Source organism: Topomyia yanbarensis, chromosome 3, assembly GCF_030247195.1.
Source record: "Topomyia yanbarensis strain Yona2022 chromosome 3, ASM3024719v1, whole genome shotgun sequence".
In the NCBI taxonomy this organism is placed as follows: domain Eukaryota; kingdom Metazoa; phylum Arthropoda; class Insecta; order Diptera; family Culicidae; genus Topomyia; species Topomyia yanbarensis.
In genome coordinates this window covers 381,598,754-381,625,701 of record NC_080672.1, presented here as the reverse complement: position 1 = coordinate 381,625,701, position 26,948 = coordinate 381,598,754, and the positions used below count along the sequence as shown (strand labels likewise).

The 26,948-nt window shown below is 38.4% G+C and overlaps 1 protein-coding gene across 4 annotated transcripts in view; it reads right to left on the bottom strand.

The window, feature by feature from the left end:
- Nucleotides 1–26,948, bottom strand: part of LOC131686976 (myc box-dependent-interacting protein 1) — a 144,294-nt gene that overhangs the window by 5,632 nt on the left and 111,714 nt on the right. Inside the window, exons 2-8 of one of the 4 annotated variants that reach the window (XM_058971009.1) lie at nucleotides 19,909–20,044; nucleotides 19,645–19,835; nucleotides 19,481–19,585; nucleotides 19,165–19,417; nucleotides 6,773–6,868; nucleotides 5,088–5,506; nucleotides 4,595–5,006 (exon numbers count right to left, since the gene is read on the bottom strand). In XM_058971009.1, coding sequence (XP_058826992.1) covers nucleotides 4,595–5,006; nucleotides 5,088–5,506; nucleotides 6,773–6,868; nucleotides 19,165–19,417; nucleotides 19,481–19,585; nucleotides 19,645–19,835; nucleotides 19,909–20,044 — 1,612 coding nt within the window. The remainder of the gene's footprint in view (nucleotides 1–4,594; nucleotides 5,007–5,087; nucleotides 5,507–6,772; nucleotides 6,869–19,164; nucleotides 19,418–19,480; nucleotides 19,586–19,644; nucleotides 19,836–19,908; nucleotides 20,045–26,948) is intronic. The other 3 variants (XM_058971010.1, XM_058971011.1, XM_058971013.1) reach the window with 3 other exon arrangements.

Below are 26,948 nucleotides of genomic sequence, written 5' to 3'. Positions count from 1 at the left end.
CAAATCCAACTTTTCTAAGTTAGAATTTGTGGCCTTATGTGCAAATTGGTTAATCCAATTCTGTTTCTTTTGGAAAAAATAAATGTTGAATACTCCCACGCATTTGGTTGAAGCACCAAAAGACAGAGTTCGACTCGCTGTACTCGTCAGCGACCCAGAGCTTCTGTGTTTGGCAAACCGAGACATCGCTCGGTATCAGCCAGTTGCTTTGCACACATGTTGTGTGTACTGTTTGGATTTAGTGTCTAACTGGCGCCAATTTGGTGTAGGTTTGAATACATCGTCTAACTGGCAGTAAGTTCGTGTCAGTTACTGACGAGTGGAACACGAAACATTCAAATCCAACTTTTCTAAGTTAGAAGTTGTGACCTTATGCGCAAATTGGTTAATTTTGTTTCTTTAAGAAAAAAAAAAAATGTTTCGATTCAGATGTTTTACAAGCTTTTATGAAGCTTTGCTGCAGACACCTAAGCACGAAAACATCATCGAAAGCCAGCCTTTTGCCCATCTTTTGCGTTTGGGACCACTGTGTTGAATAATCAATTACGATTAAAACGATATGCCGAGCACTGTTGCTTGTTTGGTATTCTTCAATTTGCCAGGGGATGAATTAGTTGTTTCAGAATAACCATGTTTGTATACTACATTAATAGTATTGAAGACGATAAGGCTTATATAAAACTAGGTTTGTTTGAAGTAACCATTTTCCATTGAACTGATTTTTGGATTTTATTTGCTTTGCCAGAAAATGATTAGAGAGACAAGAGGTCTCCGAGGCTGGCATTATCCCGTTCGTATTCGGTGCTTTGCTGACGATCATAATGCACAAGATACAACATATCTATTCTTCAATAATGTCTGTTTTCTCGCTAATTGAGGGGATATTTTGACATCTTTGTTTATCACCTAAAAAAATTATCACGTACCAAATCACTATCACTGACAGGAAATATTATTAGTATGAGAATTGTAATTTTCATACTGTTTGTGGAGACGAAAAATTGCGCTAAAATTTTAAAAACAAAAATATATGAGAATCAGTTGACGTCGTATTAGGCCTGTCCTTTACAATCGATTCCAAATATGTTATTTATAGGGTTGCCACCTCTATTCAGACTTTGATCCGGAGATTTTCACGGACCTAGGGGTATGCTAGAGCCCAAGAAAACATGGAGTAAGCGCTGGAACTAGATAGAAAGTTTAATCAAAGGGAATGCTTGATAAAATGAGTTTAGGAACAAATTTGGTCCCTTGCGTTCCTTTTATAACACGCCATGATAACAAGTTAGCATTGGGTGTAAAATTACTCACATTCACCGTAGAGTGTAATGTTTTAGCGAAACAAAATGCTGACCACTGTACGGAGTAAGTTACATTAAATTGTAAGATCAGTTTGTTGTCGTGTCTGTATGACATTCGATTTATTTAGGTGTAAATGTCGCTGTCTTTTCCTATCGCAAAAAACTCAAATGCACCAGCTACTCTCGCTGTGGTGGATAAGCCGTCGAACGAACAATGTTTTCTTCCACAGCAAACAGTCAAGGAGAGCGGGGCTGGCGTGACAGCTAATGTTTTCCTCCTGTAGTGTCTTCTAAGGAGTTTTCAATAAAGGAGCAAACTCATCTTTACAGCTAACAATTAAGAAACGCAGGAGTAGCCAATAATAACACCGGGTGAACTAGAATATTTTAAGCCTTCCGGGCGATGGAATCAATCGATCTTCCCGTAAAGCAATAGCAGGTGTGTGATGGCTTAGTGAAATGAAAAAACTTAACTTTTAAAACAATTCTGAATGGCTGGGTGAACTTTAAAATTTCGGAACTTTTTTCAAAACTGTAATAAAGTTAACTTGATTTTCATTTGCCTTGTTTTGCATACAAAATCCGAAATGAAGGATCAGTCGGGATCATTAAATCTGAGCTTTTTCTGATTATTTGGTACAAATTTCCCTTCTTCCAGTTTCAACTTTAAAAAATTGATATTTTCATTTTTGAATATTTTGCACCTTAAAGATTAAAAAGCTATGTTCAAGGAAGGATTTACTCGAATTTGACTTTGTTCTTCTGCTATACCCCACCAAACGGATTTTTATAACAGGTTGACAAAATTTGGTCAAAAAGCTAATAAAAGCGGATGTAGACAAAATCGGGGGCTGCTGAAACCTGGTCTTCACTGTATATTGCAAAGAAGACAGATTCAATTCAATACTAAAAAAAATCACCAGGCTTGGAGAAAAAGTAAAACCCGGAGCTCGCCCCCAAAAACCGCAGTCTCCTGGTCAAACACCCTAGTTATTTGTTATACAATGAAGACCCAATTTTATCTATCCCCGATTTCATCATTTTATTTTTATATATTTATTATTTTGACCCCATTTTATCAGCTTAATATGAAAATAGATATTTGGTACTTTGATGGGCAGATGAACCAAGTTGAATTTCTTGAGCATATTTTTCTTATCTTGAGATCCGAAATATTATTTATTTTTAAGCTCTGCACCGTCAGACCCCATTAAGGGAAGTTTAAGCTAAATAATCAGGAAAGGTTATGAGGCTATATCTAGGGACCGAAGAATATTTTAAGAGCTTCGGTTTCTCAAAAAGAAAGAAAAATATATGTTCCGATCTTATCAATGTCCCCGTTTTATCAGCCTAAAATTCACCAAACGGCTGGTAAAATCGGGTCTTCACTGTATTGCTATAAGGAAAAATTACTGGTGGTATTTTTTGAAGGCCATGAAACTTTTGAAATTAAATACTTTCCTTTCCCGGAGTCCCGGAAATAATAAAATGAAAATGATTGAATACAATAGATGTACGACTACACGATCTGACCCCGCGTACCTCTAACGACATTATTGAACAATGCATGCCAACATACGGAGAAGCGGATTACGTTAAGGCAGATACTTGAAGAAACTTCTTCCCAGGTGTTTCCAATGGTGTTGAATGCGTGGTGAGAATGCGTCCGCAATAACCAATTCCTTCCTACCTGACAATTAAATTGTGCCAAACTGTGGTGTTATGTATCATCAGACTATGCTAGTTATGCACCCAGAGGAGCTCCCAACGTGCCAAATCGGTAAACATATGCAAAATCACTAAAAACCGTTCGTGTATATATTGTGAATTAAAACCATGTGCAGATGCCGCATAGTGGAACCAGTCCAAAAAAGGTATCGTAGGATATGTTCAGAATATTGTTCTGCAACTTTTTAAATAAAATATTTTTTGGTTAGACTAAAGTAGAGTACCCGAGTAAAAAAAATCGAAGATTTTTTAGAGGATAGATGTCTTCGGCAAAGGTGTAGAATATTGTTTTAAATAACTTCGTCTAAGATGCCACAGACATCAACCTTACCTTTGAGGCGAAATTGTTGTTTTTGGTAATATGGCCTAAAATCAGTTTTTCGACTTTTTTACGCTAAAACCTTAATTGATTAATATGATATGTTCTACACACTTGCAGGTATCACTACAATACAACTTTTTGTTGAAAGGATTAAAAACGTAAAATTAATATTAATATTAATTTTTAAATATGCACAATTTTGATTGTTCTAGCATGGAAAAGTCGAAAAGCTGATTTTTAGATCATATTTACAAAAAACAACAATTTCGCCACAAAAATGAGGAAATGTCTGTGGTATTTTAGACGAAATTATTCAAAACATGATATTCTACAACTTTGCCGAAGACATCTACCCTCCAAAAAAACTTTGAAATTTTTTTGGTTGGAGTACTCTACTTTAGTCTTATTAGAGTGACTCGTTGGAATTTTGTCCATCGCCGGTCAGAAAATCAATCAAGGCACCGAAAAATAGTTTTCTTTGCAAGATTTGAGCGAAACTGGTCTATCTTTACACAAGCCCAGAAGCGCTTAAAGTTTTCTATATTTCGAATGTTTTATTTGAAAATTTATAACTTTTTTTCCATAAATGCTCGAAAAACGTTGAAGCTTGGTAGAGTTGGAGCACGTGATGACCCCGCTTATTCGAAAAAAAAAATCAATGCTTTATGAAGGGCTGGGTTTGAGCCCAGGTGGACTGTGTACAAGACGGGCGTCAATCCAACTTAGCTATGCCGTTTCCTGTACGTAATATTCTAACATCTATGTATATGTATTAAGGTTGTTTTCTGGTGCCTTATAGCGAATTCTACACACATAGCCCTTTTAAACAAACATTAATTTATGGTAAAATTTTCAAAAAAGGAAGACTGTGCGTAGCATAATTTGAAAAATAAGAAACTAGATGTGTTTAAATCGATTGCGCCATTCCTTCACCCAGTTGATTGTGTCCGTAAAATATTCAAAAATCAACAATTTTTAAATAATAATTTGTGTCTTCTTTTCGGCGGTGCTGGAACTGAAAAGGGGAAAAACACGAAATGCAAGTGTGTGTGCGGAAAGGAAAGAGTAGCAATGTGTACCTATGTAAAGAATGTGCGTGAGAATTGAGCAATAACTTTCGTTAATTTAAAATATTCGAAATAATTTAATTAAACAAAAATATAACGAAACAAAATAGAGCATTAATCTACTAAGTACAACACTACGCTTTCAAACTTCATCTACTCATATCTACCACACTTACCAACGGGAATATCATAGAGTTCTTCCGGTTTACTGTTATTATTGTTGTGGTGAGTGCTAGTAGTAGTAGTTTTACCATTGGTGAAATTACTGTTATCGTTATTGCTTACGTTGTTGTTAATGTTATTCAGATTGTTATGGCTAGTGTTGTTAGCAACATTGCTGTAGATGTGCTGTTGGGACTCTGGATGGGATCCATTGGAAATCAATAACGGTCCGATAGGATTGGAAGGCAGCGTCGCGTAGTGCGGTATGCCGTGTTGCTCCGATGAGGATGCCGTGGACGAAGTCGACGTTAGGGATGAAGGACCAACCGCATGGGTGCTCGTTTCGTTGGCGTTATGATGGTAGTTATGGTTGTGAGAATGGGGATGATGATATGTTGAAGATGACGATAGGTGATGGTGATGCTGCTGTTGATGATTGTTATAGTGTTGAAGATGGAAGTTATTAGTAGCGAATGGGCAGCCGACATTAGTTTTTAGTTTATTTACATTGGTATTACTTGATTGCGAAACGGCAGCGCCAGCAGTAGTAGGCGTTGTGGGTGATGGTGAGCGCGACGAATTAGGCTGGATTTCAGCCACTGGAACAGGCGGTAGACTAGTGATGGAATCAGCTGCGATAGTTGCTGGTATGTTATTTTGCGTATGGCTGCTGGTATCGTGATCGAGATCCGTACCATTTGTTGTTACTTTCTCGCTAGTGAGCGGCGCAGGCGTTTTAGGCGGTGCCACTGGTGGCTGCGATGGGTCTTCGATATTGTTATTATTAGTGGTGGTGGTGGTGGTTGTTGGGGATGATCGCAAAGCAGCACTGGTGGATTTCACGACTTCTGTGTTCTGATAGGAGGGTTCCAAATCATCCGCGTGCTGTTCTGAGCTGGGCGAAATTGATGGTGAAGGGGATGTAGCTGTAAGTAGATAATAGGGAAGAAGAGAGAAAAAACACAAAAAATAATGTCACACGCATGCTTCTTATGGCTTGCTGGTATCATTACTGTCGAATGATGTGAGACGCGTTGTCCTATTTATAAGCGGACAATCTGAAAATCACAAAATTCTTGGTTATGTAATATCGAGCTGACTTACGGCCTTTATTACAGAATGACGGACTACATATTTACACAGCGTACCAGAAGCATTGCCAAAATCAACAGTTCATTAGCGTGATTATATACAGGAAAAAGATAGAATAGGGAAAGATACCCAAAAAGTAAAAAGTATAAGGTGCGTGAAAAGCAGATTGAAAAACGGAAATGTACATAAAAAGCTTGACGACAAATTTAGAATGAAGAAGTATTTTCGTAAATAATTTTTTTGGTAACTCACTACGTTATTAGAATCAGTCGCACGTCGGAGTTGCGTTCGAATTTCGTTTGATCGACGATGTATACAAATATGCTAAAAGCAAGGCGCAGTAATCTATCTATTACAATGTGGATGAATGAAATAACACTAAAGTCGAAAATAATTTCAAGTTTGAGGCGAACTGATTTGCCTGAGAATAGAAACACAGCGAAATGCTCAAACAATATAACCTCATTTGTAAATAAATGTCCACTGCCAAAAGGAACAAAAGTGTCAAAGTTAACAAACCTGTACTTCGAAGCTAATCGAAGACACCTCAATCTAGGTTTGAACACGAATGTAAAAAGCTAAATCATTGAAAGATAAAATGAAATGACAGACGATTTGAACACTATCTGCGATGGCGTTTGATTGTCAAAAGCGTAGTTTTAGGCAGTATAAACAAAATAGCACATGTTGGGCTCAAAACAAAAACGGAGATGCAAATGAAATCATATTCATCCTTTTACGATGCAAAAAAGGTGAAAATTTGCACATACTCGGGAGAATGCGAAAAGAAAATGAAGCTGCAGATTTTGGAAAGCTTTGTACGAAAATAATTACACGCATATCGTAAGCATTCAACAAATTGCGACTAATACATTGCTTCACAAACCAAATGATTTTGAAATGTCGCCAGGACAGATTGAAGGACGTTTTTGACATTAGATGGAACACTTGATTTTATGTAGAGAGAACAGATATGTTTGTCACGTCGATCGTCGATTCTGTTTTGCAATACTATTTATTGCAACATCGATCAGTGATAATGGATCGATTTTTTTCATGTTATGTTTTGCGCATTCCAAGCAGATGGCTACGATACTTACGTCCGTTTGCATTGGCAGATCCGTTGGTAATGTTATTTACAATCGACAAGTTCGCTTTCACTGGGGACTGCGGTTGACTGGACGGAGTTGAGTTAGCTGAAATGGAAGGGGAAAAAGAAAATGAGGATGAACATAGATATGTTTAAGAACGTTGATGGTTAGCGTTCCAATGCGAGATTCAGTGGAGTTCAGATTATGGGTGCACAAGAATATATTTTTCTAACAATTATCAAGAGATGTAAACAAAATGCTGTTCATATAACAAAATTGATTAAAACGTCTAATGCAGATTCGTCGCAAAAATCTGTGGATCGAATTACGGTGACTGCTAGATGTCACATGGCAACCGTTCATCGCATTATATGCAATCCATCGATCATTGCCAAGTTTAGTAAAATTTATTAAGGCAAAAGTGAAGTGAAATCTAGTACAATCATTCAAAAGACGACGATTGGCCAATGTTCTCCCATTGATCAAACCCAATTTTGCAAGGATTTGAATCGCCCTTGCATCGCTGAAGCACAAGTATTTTAATTTTTCGTGTCAGTTTTGTTGTTATACCGCTTCTTTGCAACTAATAAAATATTTAAACATCATTATAAGCGTACTCCATTTATTGTAGCCCAAGTAATGAATGATTGATCAGTGTTGTGATGAAATTCGTTCTAACAGAAATTTACAAGTGTCACAAAAGCTTGCCGGTGAGATATTCACGCCATCTTCAACAAAACGGATTATCAACTATTTCGAATCCTACAAATTCATCAACCCAGATAAATATTTCATAGACAAATCAATGGACATAATTCTCCTAGGCCTATTAAACATCACTATATCCAAATTCAACCTTATTTTTGATGTCGTGTGGTATTCGGCGGCTGAAATTTTTTGCAGTATTTCAGCAACTATGTGACCCATGGGGTTTCTATTCCCATGTCATAAGAGTCGACTAACAACAGCTGTGTCTTTAAATGGTGAGATAACATAGTACTCATGATTTTCCTATCTCATGTCTCCACGTAAGTCTATCAATGACATGTGGTCGTTAGACCGGCGTCATCTGGGTGCTATCAGCCTTCTTCTGTAGCAGCGGAATGAGAGGGTTTTCCCAATCCCAGGTGTGGCTTGATCCGTGCCGAGGCATGAACGGCATGAACACTTCGAAACCCAGCTGTACGTAAAACTAGCACTGGGATTTGCACTAGCACTGGTCATCACGGAACACTGTAAACATGTGTTCGGAGCAGGGTCCCGTCAACGTCATCGAAAACTCCGTTAACGATAATGTATCGTCAGATTCATCGTCATCGTCGATAATTCATCGGTGGTTATCGCGATACATTTTGCGTTACTTTCCCGTTTATTGGAGTTGAAGTTGATGCGGTTAACTTTCAATTGTTTAGAAATAAATAACTATTAAAGGTCATGTTGTTGGCATTTTCTATGCACAGGGGGGGGGGGGGGGGGGGGTTGTTCGACGATGTGTCAAAATGGAATTTTTTGTCAAGTTTTCGGGAGTGTTTTATATTGAAGGGAAAGTTATTGGCAGTTGACAATCAATAGTTTTGGACATTTTCAATACACAGGAGAATCCACCAGTGCACAGTGTTTCCAAAATGGTAAAAAGGTGAAAGAAATTCTTTGCACCACGAAAAACATTTTTTAGCTATAGTGTCTTCAGCAAAGTTTATTTATATTTTTTTGCATTTAAAAAGTATTAATTGGGTGATTAATCCCTCTAAAGCTGAGAAGCAAGTTTTTGTTTAGTCATTTATGAAAATAAAAAAAAACTTTTTTTGGTAAAGTTGTTGAGAATATCTTTAGTATTAACTTCGCTGAAGAGACTATGTGTCTATCTGTCGATTTAATTATACGTTTGTGAAGATTTCTTTGATATACCTCACAAAATTGCTTATTTCAAAATACTTTTCCTGGTAATTTTGTAGAATTTCAAAATGTTCCACGATTTTGTTCAGCATAAGAAAATACAGAATTTTTGTAATGTTAGTTTATTTGTATCTCTTACAACTTAGAAGTTATCGAATGATTTAGTGTCCAAAAAGCAATGTTTTGGTATGGAAGCCACAAATTTCCGCAGGTATAGCTTCACCAAGACGAATCTGTAAAACAAACACTATCAAAACCGTTTGGTGGTCTCTAGTCTACGTTCAAGTCAAATTCGAGTAAATTCCTTCTTTAGCATATCTTTCTTATCTGAGAGATACAAAATATACAAAAATAATACTAATGTACTGTAAGACCTCCTAAGGGAAATTTTTACTAAATAATCAGAACGGGTTATGAGGCTTTGTCGAGGGACTAAAGAAGATTATTTTAACTACTGCGGTTTATTAAAAAGAAAGGAAAAAATATATTAGTCTTGATGTTTGCGTTTCGACATCGCCTCTTCAGAACCAGAAAAAAATATGTGCCGATTTTGTCAATGTCAATTCACCAAGGGGCTGATAAAATCGGGTCTTCACTGTATTCAACAACGACTGAAACTCTATTATGAGGCCGTTCATAAATTACACTGCATATTTGAGGGTAAAAGAAGGAAGCATGAAGCATCTTGTTACATAGTGGAGAGAAGAAACGGAGGAGGGGCTAAAAGCTTCCCAACTAGAAAAAAAATATACATTGGAAATATGTATATTCTCCTTTTTAAAATTCAAAATCTTCTAGTTTAAATTAAAATTATAATAAAATCTGTTAATCACCACACCACTTAAATGTGTAGTATAATTTGTGAATGGCCTAATAATAGTGGTTTAGTAGTTTTTTCAATATATGTCTTTGCATGGTAAAAATAACACAATAGCTCAAAATTTGTTTTTGCCGCACTGTGCACCTGGGACTCTTCTGTGCACCAACTTACTCGAAAAGTTAAAAAAATTCCATTTTGACACATCGTCAGAACCTTCTGCGTATTGAAAATGTCCAAAATTATTGATTTTCAACTGCCAACAACTTTCCCTTCAGTATGATACACTTTCCCGAAAAGTTGAAAAAAAATTGTCCAAAACTATTGATTTTCAACTGCCAACAACATGTCCTTCAATAGGTATTTAGTTCTAAACAACTGAAATTTAACCGCATCAATTTCAACTTCAATAAACGGGAAAGTAACGCAAAATGTATCGCGATAACCGATGAAACGACGATGACGATGAATACGACGATACAATTATCGACGATGACGATGAAGGCGACGATACATTATCGTTAACGGAGTTTTCGATGACGATACATTATCGTTAACGAGTAACGCCAATAAATTATCGCGAAAAATGTATCGTATTAACAACCCTGGTTCGGAGGAGATTGGAGGTGGAGCTTGAGCTTATGCGACCACCCCTGGGTGACACTCCGTTATCCACTTATATGGTAAAGTGTCAAAAATTAATAAAGAAAACTCCGTTATCGATCTGGACTAGCTGAAGTCGCACAGGGAATCAGTAGATAATTATGCCTGGGAGTAACGAAACATCTTTCAATGTGCAGCTCCTGGTGTAATTGTTTATGTGACGGACGAAAAAGATGTTCTTAATTGTCTCTTCGACACACACTTTCCAGGTTGTGTCGATCCAGAGCTGAACAATGTTCACAGACAGTTCTCGTTCTGGTTATTTGGACTCGTGGGCGTTAACACGCACATTGGTCACCACTGAATCGGTCAAGTGGGCAGTTGACAGCTTTGTTCAATACAAATCACCAGGAAAAGATGGAATACTTCCCGTGCTACTGCAAAAGGGATTTGATATTTTCAAACATGTCTTGAAAAATATTATGCTTTCCAGTTTTGCTATCGGGTATATCACGGAAGCATGGCGAGAAATAACTGTTAGATTTATTCCCAAAGGGGCCGCTTAAGCTATGAAGAAGCCAAGAGTTTTAGGCCTATTAGCTTAAGTTCTTTTCTTCTGAAAGCTTTGGAACGGATAATCAATCATCACATCAGGAACGATAGTGTAGTTGAATATCCACTGCACAAAATGCAATAAGCATATCAGTGTGGGAAATCCACGATCACTGTGCTTCACGATGTTGTTTACAACATTGAGAAAGCCTTCTCTCTCAAGCAATCTAGCTTAGGGTGTATTCCTAGATATTGAGGGTGCTTTTGACAATGTGTCCTTCCAGTCTATTCTGGAAGCGACGCGCGGTCATGGGATACCTGCATGTATCTTGGAAAAACGCAATGCTTAGTAACCGCAAACTTAGCTCGTCGCTGCGACAGGCTGACATACGGAGGTTGAGTATTTGCGGTTGTCCTCAGGGTAGCCTTTGTTACGGAACTTTGTAGCCGACGGCTTATTGAAGAAACTCAATGAGCTTGGATTTCCAACCTACGGGTTTTCTGACGATTACCAAATACTAATTACTGGAATTTGCATCGGAACAATCTTTGACTTAATGCAACAGGCATTAATAGCTGTCGAACAGTGGTGTCGACAAATTAAATTATTAGTTAACCCAAGCAAAACTTCAATTGTTCTTTTCACTGAAAAAGTGAATAACAACCGGGGTTCGTCCCTTGCAGTTTTTTGATTCTGAGCCAGCGCTACGAAATTTCAAAATCAGTTACCAATTTCTGCTTGCATTTACCGAAACCGACATTCAGATTCAACGCCTCCCTCATTCATTCACTTTCACCTGACTGAAATTTCATGCAGAATCGAATGCTTGAGTGCAGAGGAATTAATTAAGGAAAGCATTAATTTGTTATTATGTCGACAGTTTGAAGGCAGAAGTTAGCATCTTCTACCTTTTCGAGCATAAGTGAACTGCGTAATCTATATCTGGTGCACTTTTGATCAATAATCCCTCTCAGAGCTAGCATAGAAACAAAATTCACTTTGCTTCTGAAACCGAACATGTCCGTACCTGAATGCGCCGCGCCGGGAGAACGAATGACGAGGGAAACGAACCAAAAATTTCATTCCTCGCAGCGGGCATGAACTGAATTTCGTTTTCTTTCAAGTTCACGCAGGGATGTCAATTTTTTCTAAGCTGTGTTCTGAGCTACTGTGTGCAGATCAAGTCAAACACGTTGGAGTTATATTGGATTCCAAACTGAATTGGTCCGATTTTAATAATTTATCCTCCAATTGTTCAAATGACATACCGCTATGTTTTCTCGAGAGAAAGTTGCAAAATGTCAATTTATTCCGTTTTTATGGCCCCTAATAGGCCAAAAAATAACTAGAATATTGGAAATTTTCGTAAATCGTTACATAACTTTAACACATTATAAAATTAAAAAATTCCTCTCGGGAGAACAGCCAACGTGACTATGATTATATAAAAAAATGAGTTTTCTGATTACAGATTACCCAATTTGCCACAACTTTACTTAAGCGGGACCCATGCAGTTTCAACATCAATGTCATCAATGTTTCAAAATTCAATGTCGGGAGCGATTTTTCTTGTCGTCTTCAAAAGCAAAATTGAAAAGTCAAAACATGTATCTTCAAAATAAAAAAAAGTTTTAAATTTATTCCCAAAAAAGTGCTCCATTTTAGGCTCCGCGAGTAGAAGACCCCCTTTAGCTATGAAATCCTAAAGGATCGCCAAAAGCTCATACCATCGAACAAACGATTCTAGCAAAACAGCTCAGAATGAAAATATGCAACAATCTTTCAACGTACAGGAATGTTATGTTCGTAATGAATCAATGTTTCAAGTTTCAATGTCGGGAGCTCATACGTCTCCCAACCTTTGAAGGGAACGGATCGTTATATTTCACAGTGGTGTTCGGTGTGTAAATTACAGTGATTCAAGGTCATCCTTTGTTCGTTCGTTAGCTGCCATTCTGCTGGTGCCGGCAGTAAATCCAGTACATTGTTTTCGCTGGTGCGGAACAATCGACGTTGTTTGCAGATAAGTTTTGCTTTATTTTTTTTCCTCGTTTGCTTTCTTTCCTTTTCCCTACTTCTACTCTACCTTGTAATCAAATAATAAGACACATTCCCGTTTATATAACGCTCTGCCCTCGTGCTTAAATGGCCGAGGGCGAAATACCATCTGATGTAATCATGGAAGTCCCTGATCCCCCTAATACTCGCATTGCTCCCCGTATAAAGCAGTACCCAGAAGGTTCCTCTGGGCCCTGGGTGGTATATTTTCGGACCGGAGAGAAACCGGTTAATATATTAAAACTTTCTCGAGATCTGACTGCTAATTACCCGGCCGTAACTCAGATAACACGTGTTCGGGCAAACAAGATACGTGTTCTAGTGAGTGATCTCGGCCAGGCAAACGCGATTGCTTGCTGTGAATTTAAAGCGTACGTGCCTTGTGTGGCCTGTGAAATCGATGGGGTAGTGTCCGAACCGGGCCTGAAATGCGAAGAACTGTTGGAGCACGGGGTTGGCTGCTTTAAGGACCCCTCACTTGAACAGATTAAGATCTTGGAATGCAAACAATTGTATACCGCAAACACCGAGGGAGGTAAGACTACCTACTCTCTATCAGGCTCGATTCGGGTGACATTCGCCGGGTCCTCTCTTCCCAACTACATCCTCCTTGACAAGGTTCGCCTACCAGTTCGCCTGTTCGTACCGCGGGTCATGAACTGCAGCAATTGCAAGCAGTTGGGCCACACAGCCACATATTGTGGAAATAAGAAACGATGCGGCAAATGCGAAGGAGAGCATGAGGATGACTCTTGTGACAAAGAAACTGAAAAGTGTATTTGCTGCAGGGGCCCTTCACATGCTCTTAAATCATGTCCTGCGTACAAGCAGCGCGGAGATAAAATTAAGCGCTCCCTTAAGGAACGCTCAAGGCGTTCTTATGCAGAAATGCTAAAGAATGCTTCGCCATCTATCCTGTCCGAAAATCCCTATGCTGGTTTGGCTAACGTTGAGCAAGAATCTGACGACCCACGAGAGGGAACATCTTTGGTTAACCCAGGGGAATCCAGGAAGAGGAGAAATCCAGCCTCCCCTACATTGCCTCGTAAGGGTGCCAAGGTGTCGTCCACTCAGAGTGCGCCATCTACAACCAATAAATCCAACGGAAGTGATGCACAAAAGCCGAAGCAATTTGCTCCAGGACTTGGAAATATTAATTCTAACAAGGAGTACCCACCACTTCCAGGGACATCCAAAACCCCAAGTGTCCCCTTTTTTCAAACAGATACTCAGTCCAGTAGCGGACTAATGAAATTTTCTGACATAGTGGACTTAATTTTCACAGCTTTCAATGTTACTGATCCTCTTAAAAGCCTTCTGATACGTTTTCTCCCTATAGTGCAAACATTTTTGAAGCAGTTGACTACTAAATGGCCCCTCCTTGCAGCGATCGTATCCTTCGATGGCTAAGTCATCGAACGAGTTCACCGATTCGATCACTGTTCTACAGTGGAACAGCAGAAGCATCCTCCCGAAAATCGGTTCCTTTAAATTTTTACTAAATAGTTTAAAATGTGATGCTTTCGCATTATGTGAAACTTGGTTAACTTCCGATATAAATCTCAACTTCCACGACTTTAATATAATTCGTCTGGATCGAGAAAACCCTTATGGAGGAGTACTTTTGGGGATCAAAAAGTGCTATTCTTTCAACCGAATTAACCTCCCTTCGACACCAGGCATTGAAATTGTCGCTTGTCAAGTTTTAATCAAAGGTAAAGACCTTTGCATTGCTTCCATCTACATTCCTCCTAGAGCCTCGGTAGGGCACCGAACGCTTTGTAATATCACGGAATCCTTACCGGCACCGCGGCTAGTTCTGGGAGACTTTAACTCGCACGGTACGGTATGGGGCTGTCTTCATGATGATAATAGATCAACATTAATCCAAGATCTTTGCGATAATTTCAACATGACCATCTTAAACACGGGAGAAATGACACGGATTCCTACACCACCAGCACGCGCAAGCGCGTTGGATTTGTCGCTTTGCTCGACATCGCTATAGTTAGATTGCATGTGGAAGGTGATCCCTGATCCCCACGGTAGCGATCATTTGCCTATCGTGATTTCAATTGCTAACGGTTCAAGACCATCGGAAACAATCAATGTCTCATATGACCTCACACGGAACATTGATTGGAAGAGTTACGCGACCGCGATATCCGTTAAAATCGAATCCACTCAAGAACTTCCTCCGGAGGAAGAGTACAGGTTTTTGGCTGGCTTGATTCTCGACAGTGCGAATCAAGCTCAGACTAAACCAGTACCCAGCGCGAATACCCATGGACGATCTCCCACCCTGTGGTGGGATAAAGAGTGCTCAGAGCTGTACGCGGAAAAGTCCACTGCATATAAGGCCTTCCGGGAAGACGGGTTACCCGCTAGCTATCAACAGTACGCGTCGTTAGAAAGGCGAATGAAGAGTCTAATGAAAGCCAAAAAACGCAGTTATTGGCGCCGGTTCGTCGACGGGTTAACGAGAGAAACAGCGATGAGCACTCTTTGGGGTACGGCTCGACGTATGCGTAACCGTAATAGTACCAACGAGAACGTGGAATATTCAAACCGTTGGATATTCGCTTTCGCCAAGAAGATCTGTCCGGACTCTGTCCCGGTACAGAAAACGTGCCGCGCCGCGTCTCCTCACGATACCGCGAACGAAACACCGTTTTCGATGGTGGAGTTCTCACTTGCTCTCTTATCGTGCAACAATAACGCCCCAGGGTTAGACAGAATCAAATTCAACTTGCTGAAGAATCTGCCTGACACTGCAAAAAGGCGCTTGTTGAATTTATTTAACAAGTTTCTTGAGGGTAACATTGTCCCTTATGAATGGAGACAAGTGAAGGTCATCGCTATCCAAAAACCAGGAAAACCAGCCTCCGACCACAACTCGTATCGGCCGATTGCAATGCTGTCCTGTATTAGGAAGTTGTTCGAGAAAATGATCTTGTTTCGCCTCGACAATTGGGTTGAAGCAAATGGCTTACTGTCAGATACACAATTTGGCTTCCGCAAAGGCAAAGGGACGAACGATTGCCTTGCGTTGCTTTCTACAGAAATCCAAATGGCCTATGCTAACAAAGAGCAGATGGCATCAGTCTTCTTGGATATTAAGGGGGCTTTTGACTCAGTTTCTATCAACATTCTGTCTGCACCAGCATGGTCTTTCACCAATTTTAAATAACTTTTTGCTAAACCTGTTGTCTGAAAAGCACATGCACTTTTCGCATGGCGATTTAACAACATCGCGATTTAGCTACATGGGTCTTCCCCAGGGCTCATGTCTAAGTGCCCTGCTCTACAATTTTTACGTGAATGACATTGACGATTGTCTTGCCAATTCATGCACGCTAAGGCAACTTGCAGACGACGGGGTGGTCTCTGTTACAGGGCCCAAAGCTGCCGACTTGCAAGGACCATTACAAAATACCTTGGACAATTTGTCTGCTTGGGCTCTTCAGCTGGGTATTGAGTTCTCCACGGAGAAAACTGAGTTGGTTGTTTTTTCTAGGAAGCGTGAGCCGGCGCAACTCCAGCTTTTATTAATGGGTGCAACGATCAACCAGGTTTTCACATTTAAATATCTCGGGGTCTGGTTCGACTCTAAAGGTACCTGGGGATGTCACATTAGGTATCTGAAACAGAAATGCCAACAAAGGATCAATTTTCTCCGGACAATAACTGGAACATGGTGGGGTGCTCACCCAGGAGACCTGATCAGGTTGTACCAAACAACGATATTGTCGGTGATGGAGTACGGGTGTTTCTGTTTCCGCTCCGCTGCGAACATACACTTCATCAAACTGGAGAGAATCCAGTATCGTTGCTTGCGCATTGCCTTGGGTTGCATGCACTCGACCCATACGATGAGTCTCGAAGTGCTGGCGGGCGTTCTTCCGCTAAAAAATCGATTTTGGAAACTCTCATATCGATTGCTCATCCGATGCGACATTCTGAACCCGTTGGTGATTCAAAATTTCGAGAGGCTCGTCGAGCTTAATTCTCAAACCCGTTTTATGTCCTTGTACTTCGACTACATGGCACAGAGCATCAATCCTTCTTCGTACAATCCCAACCGTGTCCGTTTCCTAGATACTTCTGATTCTACTGTATTCTTCGACATCCCGGACCATATACGCCCGCAAGTGATCCCCAATATATTTTATAATAAATTCCGAGAAGTCGACTGCGACAAAATGTTTTACACTGACGGATCAAATCTCGATGGGTCCACTGGCTTCGGTATCTTCAACAATACTATCACCGCTTCATTCAAGCTCAATGATCCCGCTTCAGTTTACGTCGCAGAGTTAGCTGCAATTCAGTACACCCTTGGGATCATCGACACTCTGCCCACAGATCACTACTTCTTCCTTTCGGACAGCCTCAGCTCCATCGAGGCTCTTCGTGCGGTGAAGCCAAAAAAGCAACTCCCGTATTTTCTGGGGATGATACAGGAGTCCTTGTATACGTTATCTGAAAAATCTTATCAGATTACCTTTGTTTGGGTCCCCTCTCATTGTTCTATCCCGGGCAATGAAAAGGCCGACTCATTAGCAAAGGCGGGCGCATTAAATGGTGACATATACGAAAGACCAATCTGCTTCAACGATTTTTTTAGTATTTGTCGTCAGAGGACGCTCAACAGTTGGCAAACCTCGTGGAGCAACGGGGAACTTGGACGATGGCTACATTCGATTATCCCAAAGGTATCAACGATGCCTTGGTTCGGGGGGATGGATGTGGGTCGGGATTTTATTCGCGTAATGTCCCGACTTATGTCCAATCACTACACCATGGATGCGCATTTGCGGCGTATTGGGCTTGCGGAGAGTAGTCTGTGCGCTTGTGACGAGGGCTATCACGACATCGAACACGTTGTCTGGGTATGCGCCGGGTATTGTGACGCCAGGTCTCAGTTAAAGGAATCCCTTCGGGCCCGAGGTAGACCACCCAATGTACCAGTCCGAGATATGCTGGCAACTCGTGATTTCCCCTATATGTCCCTTATTTATACCTTCATAAAAACGATAAATATCCCAATTTAGCCCCTCTCTTTTATTTCTCGTTTTTAGAGTTTCCTCCTGCCTTGTGGAACCGATCAGCTCCAGAGTGCCACTATGTAACCGCCGTCGTCCTTACCACTACGCCTGCATAGAAGGAAACTGAAGCGAGAGCGACTCGAGGTCCGATGACTTTTGAAGGATTCCCCGCGGGTCCGAAGAATACCATCCGCCAATCCGGTACTCGACGACTTACCAGACTGAGGCGCTGATCCCCCTCCCCCCCCCCCCCCCCCTTCGAGCGAAAGTTGCAAGTTTTGCTCTTCTTTCCCTGTCTCTCCCCTGTCCTTGATACAACTGCTGCTACACTGATGCGGAAATAAGCCACCCTCTGAATATCTTGACCAAGCATAAGTTTTAGTTAAAAAATTCAAATTAGTATTCTGTATTTCTAGTTTTAAGATAGCTATAATTTTTACTCTTTATTGAAACTCTTGTCCTCCATCTTGTAAATAGAATTGAATCCCTTGTTTTAAGATTTCTGTGAAGTTTCTCATAAATATTTGTTCCCCCTTTTGTGTACTAAACTATATTGTTAGTTTTAAGATAACCGTAAAATATTTCGTAAAATACTATTACTCCCCCTCTTGTATATCAAAGTGAATCCCTTGTTTTAAATTTTTTCACAAAAAAATCTTTTGGCCCTCTCTTGTATATAATCTTATTTCTAGTCTTAAGATAGCTGTAAACTTTTTTTTTCCTTTGTAAAAAAAAATATTTCATTGTAACCTCCTAGTTTTAAGATATCCAAAATGTAAAAACATAAGCATTTGGCACCGCCAAGCTAACGCATTTGTGCCTATCAAATAAACGAAATGAATAAAAAAAAATGTCGGGAGCGATTTTCCTTGTCGTCTTCAAAAGCAAAATTGAAAAGTCAAAACATGTAGGTATCTTCAAAATAAAAAAAAGTTTTAAATTTATTCCCAAAAAAGTGCTCCATTTTAGGCTCCGTGAGTAGAAGACCCCCTTTAGCTATGAAATCCTAAAGGATCGCCAAAAGCTCATACCATCGAACAAACGATTCTAGCAAAACAGCTCAGAATGAAAATATGCAACAATCTTTCAACGTACAGGAATGTTATGTTCGTAATGAATCGATTCCGAAAATTCCTCTGATTCACCCAAGCTATCACGATACTAAACTGTCTCGAACTCTAATCTGGCAAATCCTAATTACAAAAAGCAAGCAAAGTCTTGGAACAACAATAATATCTTTTGGATTTTCAACCTCTTGTCTTGATCCTACAGACACTGAGAATCCTTCCTGGGTGAAGCTCGAGAATACGACTAATTTATCAAATCAGCGGCTAATCATCTATGTCACATTAGATCAAGCATAATCATACACATTTGGCCTTTATGAAATCACAATTTGTCCACCTCACATCCTGAAAATACTCACCAGTAATCTTCTTGAGCGTATACGAGCCTCGCTGGGATTCGGTGGCCAGCTTGTCGACGATCGCTTCTAGTTCGGCGTAGACCTTGGACGTTTCGCTGTGGAACTGCTGCTCGGATGCGAACAGGGTTTGCAAATTTGTCACCAGAAATAGTATTCTCGAATCGTGCAGTGCCGGCAGTTCATCGTGCAGTTCAGTGTTAAGTATTTCGTAGGTGCGTTTCGCTTCATCTAGCTGTTCGCGGCCCTTCGTGATCTGTAACCATGAGTAGAATACATAAGAAGGTTGAAATTGATATGTGATAAGTTCCAAATTCACCTTAACATCGTCCTTGCGTTTGGCAGCATTTGCTTGCAGGCCCTGGAAGGAGTGTCGCTGACTGTCGTAATCCACCAGCTTTCGGCCTCGTTTGTCGATCTTTTTCTGTAAATCAAGACGTTGAGGTTATCGCGAGAACCTATAGCAAAGGGGATGAAACTTACTCTCATTTCTGGAAACTGCGAGGTGTACGTATTGAGCGGTATCAGCACTTGATCACCTAACTTGTGCGAAAAATCCTGGAATAGCACTTCGACTGTGTTGGTTTGCGCGTACAGTGCCTCCGAACCGGTCCACTGGCTTTCGTACACTTCGTTTATGGCATCCATCAGACTTTTGGAAGCGCTCTGAACAGCTGCAACATTGTAGCAAAACCGTATTTGTAGCGAATTTGGAAAAAGTGTGTGTGTTTAAGTATGATAACAAACCTCGCACGCATCTGATGTAGTTGTTGAACTCTTTCTGTAGTCTAGTGGCACTGTTCTGCTGTCGGGTGAAGTTGGTCAGATGTTCATCGAAAATCTCGTCTGCAGTGCGGTCAACTTTGCCGAGATTTTGTAAAAGCTGAAAAGATACGAACGTTGATATGGATTAGATGTTGTTTTCTTATTAGCTTTCTTCGAAATGTTTGGAAAATAACATTTTTTAAATATGATTAATTCAATAAACGACCAATTTAACAGCGAATACAAAATTATAAGACTTAAAACTGGCTATCACTTTTTTTTTTTTTCAAATTTTGTACAGATTCACTTTGAAATGTATTGTTATATGTTTCAGTTAAGATGGAGGTGCATTCATTGGAGGCACTTGAAAAAACGCGTACGCTTGCAACGAAAATCGTACGTCAATCGATAAAGTTGTAATAAGTATCAGGAAAGTAATTTTTCTGAAAAGGACAAATATAAAGCGGATGATCGCGTCAAAAAAATAAAAATGCCGTTTTTCGCATCGAAATACCTTATTTGGCAAGTAATCTGCACATGTGGAAAACGAAGCGGTGTTAGTACAACGGGCATCATATAACCTATGGCGAAATTTATAGAACTGAATGCGTTAAAACATTCATTTTTTGGAACAGCACCATGCAAAATATTATATTGAACGAATTTGGTTTCATGCAGCGTGCACAATGATAATAAAATAATCTGGTCCGATAAGTCGCCAAGGATATTTTTCTCCGAATTTCTTTCAATCAAAACTATTAGGCCATGATGCAAACGAAAAGCTTAGGAAGTGGATACTCGATATGACCGTACAAGCATTCCTGAATGACGTAAAATGAAAATATTGAAACCTTGACCGAATAACGTCCAATAACTGATCCAATATATTGTGTTTAGTACATGTATAAACTATCCAACATATTTAGTTTATATCCAATAAATACAAGAGACTTTTCAATAAATTGACAGCGTTGTAATACAATTTACTCTGACAATCGTTACTATGCCTTCGTACAAAATGTGCTAATTCGAGGTAAATTAGTGACCATTTAACGCACTCATGATTGGCAACACCCAAATACTACAAGGCGAACAACACGTGGGCCGCGACAAATTTAAATAATCAAATCGAATCGGCGTATGTTTACCCAGTATACCGCGTACCGCTCGAGAATGATACATAGACTACACACTACAATTACTTCATAAAAGAGCATATAGCTGCAGCTAAAAATCTAAACTTCCGGTTTCTTTTTTTAAACCTAAGCATCCTGAGTAAACTCAGCAGGCACCGACCGACCGGTTTCATCTATCTGCGCTCCTCGAGAACATGATGTCATCGGTGTAGCTCTGTGTGACACGATATTTTGGCCGCTCGCCTTTATTAGCTAATAAATAGAGGATATGTTCCTAACTTCATCTCAGCATGTAGATTCAACCCATCCGCCGATGATTCGGATAAGAAACAAATCCATAATAACTCACTTTTAATTACAAATATATAGAATTCAGAATTGAAAAGCTCCAAACGCTTTGCTTTCTTTTAATTATCGATTTGTTTTCTGTAGCATTGATCTCAAAATACTATTTACATAACTGCTCCCGATATTCCCGGTGGTACTTATTTAATTTAATTTCTTTATTTTATTCATATGTTTTATCTTATTTTATTTGCTATAGTTTATTTTATTCATTTCATTTTAAATTATTTAAAATTTTTTGTTTATTTTATTTGCTTTACATAATTTTTCGATATATTAACTGTTTATATCATCCAAACACAAAATCTATATTTTTCGAGAAAAGTACAAAGCTGCACTTGATTTGGCCATACGTAGGCGTATGATTACATTGTGAACTTAGCTTGTAAACAATTGGTGTACAAACATAGCCGAATGTTAGGAAGAAAAATGAGAACGTCGTACATTTTGAACTTCATATGTCATCAGTACTCAGTTATTTTTTCACAACTCAAACACTCGAGATGAACGTCAGTTCTGACTAATGCGTCGACAATAGGAACCAATCCCCTACATATAGTACTCAGTGAGTATCTGTTCAAGACACTTTGCACAAGCGAGTCGGGACCGGTGCTGGTAAGGAAAAAGTCTTTATTTTTTACGTTTAATTTAAGTATTTTTAGCACGAAGACCGGCTGTATTTCATGAATTGTACCGTATTTTAAAGAACCTGCGCTGTGGAGAGAATTTACTGGTGCCAAGTGTTATGCAAACTGTGGCGGCAGTTCATTCATCTCAATCCATCTACAAAGTGCCACCGTCTAGGGACGCATTCTGGGGGAACGGGATCGTCTGAAGGATTTTCGAGCGAACTGTTCACAATCTAGAGTGGGGAATACTTGGATCGAACGGAGTTAGAGTCACAGAAATCACCTTTTTTCGAAATAGAATTTAAGCTCAGAGTTCAGGGAATACTTGATTCACCTTTCATTTCCAGGGCCATTCATTAACCATAGGGCCCTTCGCCTCCTTTCGGGTTAGAGAAATTTCTTTTGGAAAAAGCTCTAATCCTATGTGCGAGGTTGGGAATCGAACCAAGGGAAGCTGCGTACAAGAGATTCGATTTATCAACTAGGCTATGCCCGTCCGCGTTATTTAAAATTATGTTTCATAGTATTATTTGAAGCAGTATTTGGTAAACAAAAGTGATTCGGATTCGCGGGCAAAAATGGTTCAATAATATGGGTCTGAATAGAGGACGTAAATATTTCACAATAAATTCAGAAATAAATGGAACCAACGAAGAAAATCTACATGTATCTCAGATAAACGCAATGCTTAGTGAGCGCGTTATTTGCTCGTCATTGAGATAGGCAGAGTTGATAAGTATTTGCGGTTAAGCTGGCCCAGTGAGCACGGATTTATTGTGACCAACGAAACACAGGTCACAACTAGGAATCATGAAACAGTTCACAAAGACATAAATAATGTTTTATAATTTTGTGAACTGCTTCACATCGTGATTCTAACACGAGGGATTATGAACCAATTGGTCGGTGTTAGGTCAGACCGGACTAAGTGACAGTGCATTGATTTTGAGAAAAACGCGTTTAAAGTTTGAATCGCAGCATCCTTCACATTATAATTGAAAAATCATTTTTGCCATAATTCCTTTTTATTGTTTCATATTTCAAATCTGGTAAAAGTGAAATGTAGATGAAGAAATTCTTTATCCAGTTCTATCATTAACTCATTTTTTGATGTTTTGCGACTTAGTCCGGTCTGACTTAACACCGACTAATTCAGGAATATATGAATATTTTATGCTTTTGTGAACTATTTCACGAGCACGAATGGTGAGTCGTGACTATTAAACTGGAAATCATGAGCATATTCGCAAGCACATGAATATTTGATGATTTTGTGAACTATTTCACGAGCACAGATAATGAATGGTGAATAGTATATTAGGAATCATGAATTAGTACACGAAGAGTGAAAGGATTCATGAAAAAACCACGAGTTTCGACCAATAGTACACGCGAAAGTATCCATACTGTTTTGATTTTGTGAACTAATTCACAACTACGACAAGCAGATTACGTTTAAGATATAATACATCATGAATCAGTTCACGTCACAGTGGTCCAGAATGCAAATTTAGCAGCAATTTTGAGATTTTACTAAAACTAAAGAGCTTAGCCTTATTAAGTCTTTGGAGAAGTTTTCGTAGTTTGTGAGTCCCTTAATTTTGTTAAACCAACAGTTAGGGTGGTTCTAATTTTACCAAGATCGAAAAATTAACTTTTTAATAATTCTAGCTAGAGCCAAACGACCTTCAGCGAAGTTGAAGAACGACAAATTTTTGGAAAAGTTTGTTGAAGACATGTAAGCTCTATCTGTCATAGTTTTCATTTTACGACAAATTCAAAATCGATGGTTGGGGGTGTTTCTTGATGTTTTTAGAAAAAAAAAAACTGTTTTATTCAAATAACTTTTGCGGTATTGATTTAAAGCTAAAGTAGTCTTCAGACAACTTTAAGATTGTTTTAAGGCGAATAATTTGTTTCATGGCACCACATATCTAACTACTTTTGCTGAAGAGTTTTTCGCCAAATGTGGATTTTTTTAGAAATAGCAATATCACTCATTGGAGCAAACAAAAGATTATTCCTTTCAACTAAGAATAAGGTCATGATTAGAGTTATAATCGAGCAAAAATAGCGTGCGCGATATTTTCTAAAATTTCATAAAATTGATTTCGAAAAATCTATTTTTGATATTATTAGTACTTATATCTTTTGAATAATAAAAACTAGCGTGTTGATGTGTTAGAACAAAATGTTCGTTTGAAAAACTTTGAAAAACATCTGAAGGATAGGTGGGAAAAAATGAAAACTGAAAAAGTTACATTAAAATATTTTTTTTGTGAATTGATTCTTCGCAATATGTTAAAATTACCTTCACGGTGAGCAATATAAAATATATAGTTTCGCTTTAATGGCAAAATATAGCACTTTACAGTACTTTTCTATTATTTTAAATAGTTGGTAGGGGGGTTCAAATTTTTTAAAATCAGAAAATTGATTTTTTAATGGTTCGAGATAGTGTTTCGCTGTTTTCCAGTAAAATAGCAGAAAATAAAATTTTTAAAAACTTTGTCGAAGACACAGGAACTCTATGTCGTGTATTTTCATTTTACAAAAAAATTACTGAAAAATAGGGGGTTTCTTAAAAAATGAATTTCTTTACATAACTTTCGCAGTTTTAATTTTTCATTAAGATCACTTTAGAAATAATTTCAGATATTTTGAAGAAGAACAATTTGTTTCAACCGAACATCTAGCTTCTCTCGTTAGAAAGTTATACATACTTTTTACTAAAAATAAACTATTTTTTGAGTAAATATTGCAAGATATAAAAAAGTATCGCATTTTCCATTTTTTGGTGATCTATTCTACCAGCCATGCTATTTCATTTGACAGCAACGGTATTAAATGTTAAGTGTCCTAATCGAAGATAATGCTATTTGAAAAAGTTATATTTTTTATTAAAAAGTTCTTACAACCTTGAAACGAAAAAAGTTTAGTAATTGGTGTTTTAAAGCAAATTATGCGCCTTAAAATAATCTTCAAGTTGTCCAAAGAGCACTTTTGTGTTTAAGAAAAAAAGACAAAAGGAATAGAAGAAAAAAAAACGGTTTTTTAAAGCAACACCCTAAAGCTTAGATTTGAATTTGTTGTGCAATGGAAAGTATAAAAGCTAGAGCTTGCGTGTCTTCGGCAAATTTGTCTATAATGTGTTGTTTTACAAGTTCATCTATAACTCTATCTCGAACCGTTAAAAAGTTCAATTTTAACTATCGCTAGAATTAGAAGAATTGCAAAGTACAACAACTTTGCCAAACATATTGTATGGCTAAGTCATTTAATTTTAGCAAAAAGTTTAAATTCCTGCTAAATTTACATTATGGACCACTGTGCTGTGGTGGACCTTCGAACGAAAACTAATTTAGCTGAAAATCACAAAATAATCTATTTTTAAAGTGCTAAGTTCATTTTTGATGTCAAGCCATAAAATATTAGATTCATTTTTCCAAACAGTGTCATCCCTAGTAACAATTGAGGTTTTACGGTGGTTTTATAGCCACTCCTAAAACTTAGAGTGCACTTGTAGCGTGCTATAAAACCTCAATTGTTACTTGGGATTGAACCTTTCTTATGACTTTGATCCTATTTTTATGATAGATTTTTCTTTACTGATCATCTATATCAACAATATCATAAGAAATGAAAAACACTACTTTAAACCCATTGTATAACGCGTTACCTTTAGATTTTTAATTATCTTGCACAAAACAACATGCGCATCCATATCAGTACCAAAAATTAAAAATCTCTTTAAACCCGTTGGCGCACCGAGGCGCTTAACGAGACCGTAATATTCGAAAAGTAGAGGTAATTTTCCATAGAAAGTTTAATATTTGACCGTCCCGAACCGTTTCGTCGCCCTGTTTAGTGAAAAATGTTTTTTGGTCAGACATAATTAAACAAAAAAGCCATAGCAAGCTTAGCGAATATATTATGATCGCAAACCAAGTTCATTCGTTTCCGTACAAAATAAAACTAGTTGTGCTAAAATCTGACCAAAATCAAAAGAGCAACATGCATTTGAAGTGAACATATAAGTTATGGTTTCGGAAACTAAAATCATTAAAAAACTGTAAAAAATTGTATTCTTATCCAATGACCACAAAATTTTGAATATGTATCATACATGTGAAGTTTAAGAAAAATACAAAATATTAATAATTAAAATATAACTTTTTAAGGTTTTGTCCGGCCTCCGGCCACTGTGACTCGTCATACAGTCGGACTGAATAATGTTCCTAAATCTTTGAATAACATCACGAGTCAACCTTTGGTTTTACGAACAATATTCATACAGTTGTGCACTAGTTCAGAAAATCGATTTCGTAATAACATGGCGGAAGCCGTGACGGTAGTTCGCAAAACAAAAAAAAAGTATCTCCATATATCCAATTTCGTAATGTGATTGTTCCTGAATTCAGGGTACTTTATTCACTATTTTGGGGACATTTTTCCGTGTAATAGTTGAATGTATGGAGCTTACACTGCATTTACCTTTTACTGGCATCACAAGCCAAGATGTATCAAATCTGTAACAAATTAGATTGTTAGATCATTGCGTTGTTGCCTTGAAATTTGGTTGATCATGTTTTGCTTAGTTCTATTATAAAAGTCTAGACAGCTTTATTTATTAACTTGGTATTATGACGAAGTGTCTGCAAAAGAGTGAGTCGATTCCTTGTCCAACTTGAGCCAAATTGTTAATTTTTTTATACGAATTTGAATTTATTTCCCGCATAACAAGGGATTCGAGTGTAGGCTGTCAAATGCCTCGTGCTTAATAAAAACCCTTGGTATTCCTTTGTTTTTGTCACAGTCCGAAAGGCCTCGAAAATATCGTTGACATTCCAGAGGAACTTCATAACTGTCCCAACAAAAGAAAAACAAAACTTTCGCTTTCCTACAAATTTAT